This window comes from Laccaria bicolor, genomic scaffold (assembly GCF_000143565.1).
Source record: "Laccaria bicolor S238N-H82 LACBIscaffold_16 genomic scaffold, whole genome shotgun sequence".
NCBI lineage: Eukaryota > Fungi > Basidiomycota > Agaricomycetes > Agaricales > Hydnangiaceae > Laccaria > Laccaria bicolor.
This window is the reverse complement of record NW_001889887.1, coordinates 788,784-789,695: the sequence shown is the minus strand read 5'-3', so window position 1 is coordinate 789,695 and position 912 is coordinate 788,784. Positions and strand designations below refer to the sequence as shown.

General features: G+C 45.5%; 1 protein-coding gene across 1 annotated transcript; it reads left to right on the top strand.

Moving 5' to 3' along the window:
• Positions 1–375, top strand: LACBIDRAFT_328395 (uncharacterized protein; the record flags this gene model as incomplete). Its single annotated transcript, XM_001882410.1, has 2 exons — positions 1–52; positions 116–375. 2 exons carry the CDS (start codon positions 1–3, stop codon positions 373–375), a joined length of 312 nt encoding a protein of 103 aa, XP_001882445.1.
• Between the last annotated feature and the right edge of the window lie 537 nt (positions 376–912).

The following is a 912-nucleotide window of genomic DNA, read 5'->3' as shown; positions in this document are numbered from 1 at the left end:
ATGCAGGCTGTATTCGACGGACTTCTTCGCGGAACATGCGTTCACAACAAAGGTCGGTGTTTCTGGTCCCCTCAACTACCGCACACTACCATCTCACGGTATCCATCCTATTTAGGCGACGACAATGACTTTACTCGTATCAATCTTCCCCCCATCCAGCTCGAGCTGCGGTCCGCATTTGCCATGTCCGAGAACGCACTTCTCAGTGTCGCTTCGCTACTTCATTCTGATGGGATCGCGACCCTACCTCGTCTCGGGGAACTAGCATTCTCCTGGAACGGCACCGGTATTGATGACCTTTGCGCTCCCTTCTACATGTCCGTCTGGAACGCATTGGGCGCCCGAGCACATCAACTGTCTAGAATATTGTTCTGAACCCTCAACGTCGATATCTTCCACCCCGAAAGGTATCTGTCCAACCGAATCGTTCGCTTGATATCTATAAATCACCCTCAGTTACAAAAATCCGGAGTGCTGCGCCTCGGAAAGGCAGACTCTACAAGCAACTTACAAGCCAGTTGATATCTTTATTGACATATATCTGACAGTCTCTACAAGCTCAACGGAAGTGGGAGGTTGGGGATTTCAAAATTTTCTGCTTTGACTCGGCGCTTTTACGCATTTCCGCAGATTTGTATGAGCCTTCATCGACATCGTTCAACCTTTCAACCTTTCAATTTGTACCCAAAACCTAACGAAACGTTCTGATAAATCACTCATGCTTACAATGTAGAGATAATTAGTCTTTTTTAATTCACGAAGTTGTTCAGTCGTTGTCTTCGCAACTCGAAATAGCTGTCTACAAAACAATATACTAGGAATGAATCTAATCTACAGTTACTCTTCAAAATCTCGTACTCTACTAAAATAGTGGCCAAGTTGGCAGTGAGTGTGATAGCATTACTATTACGG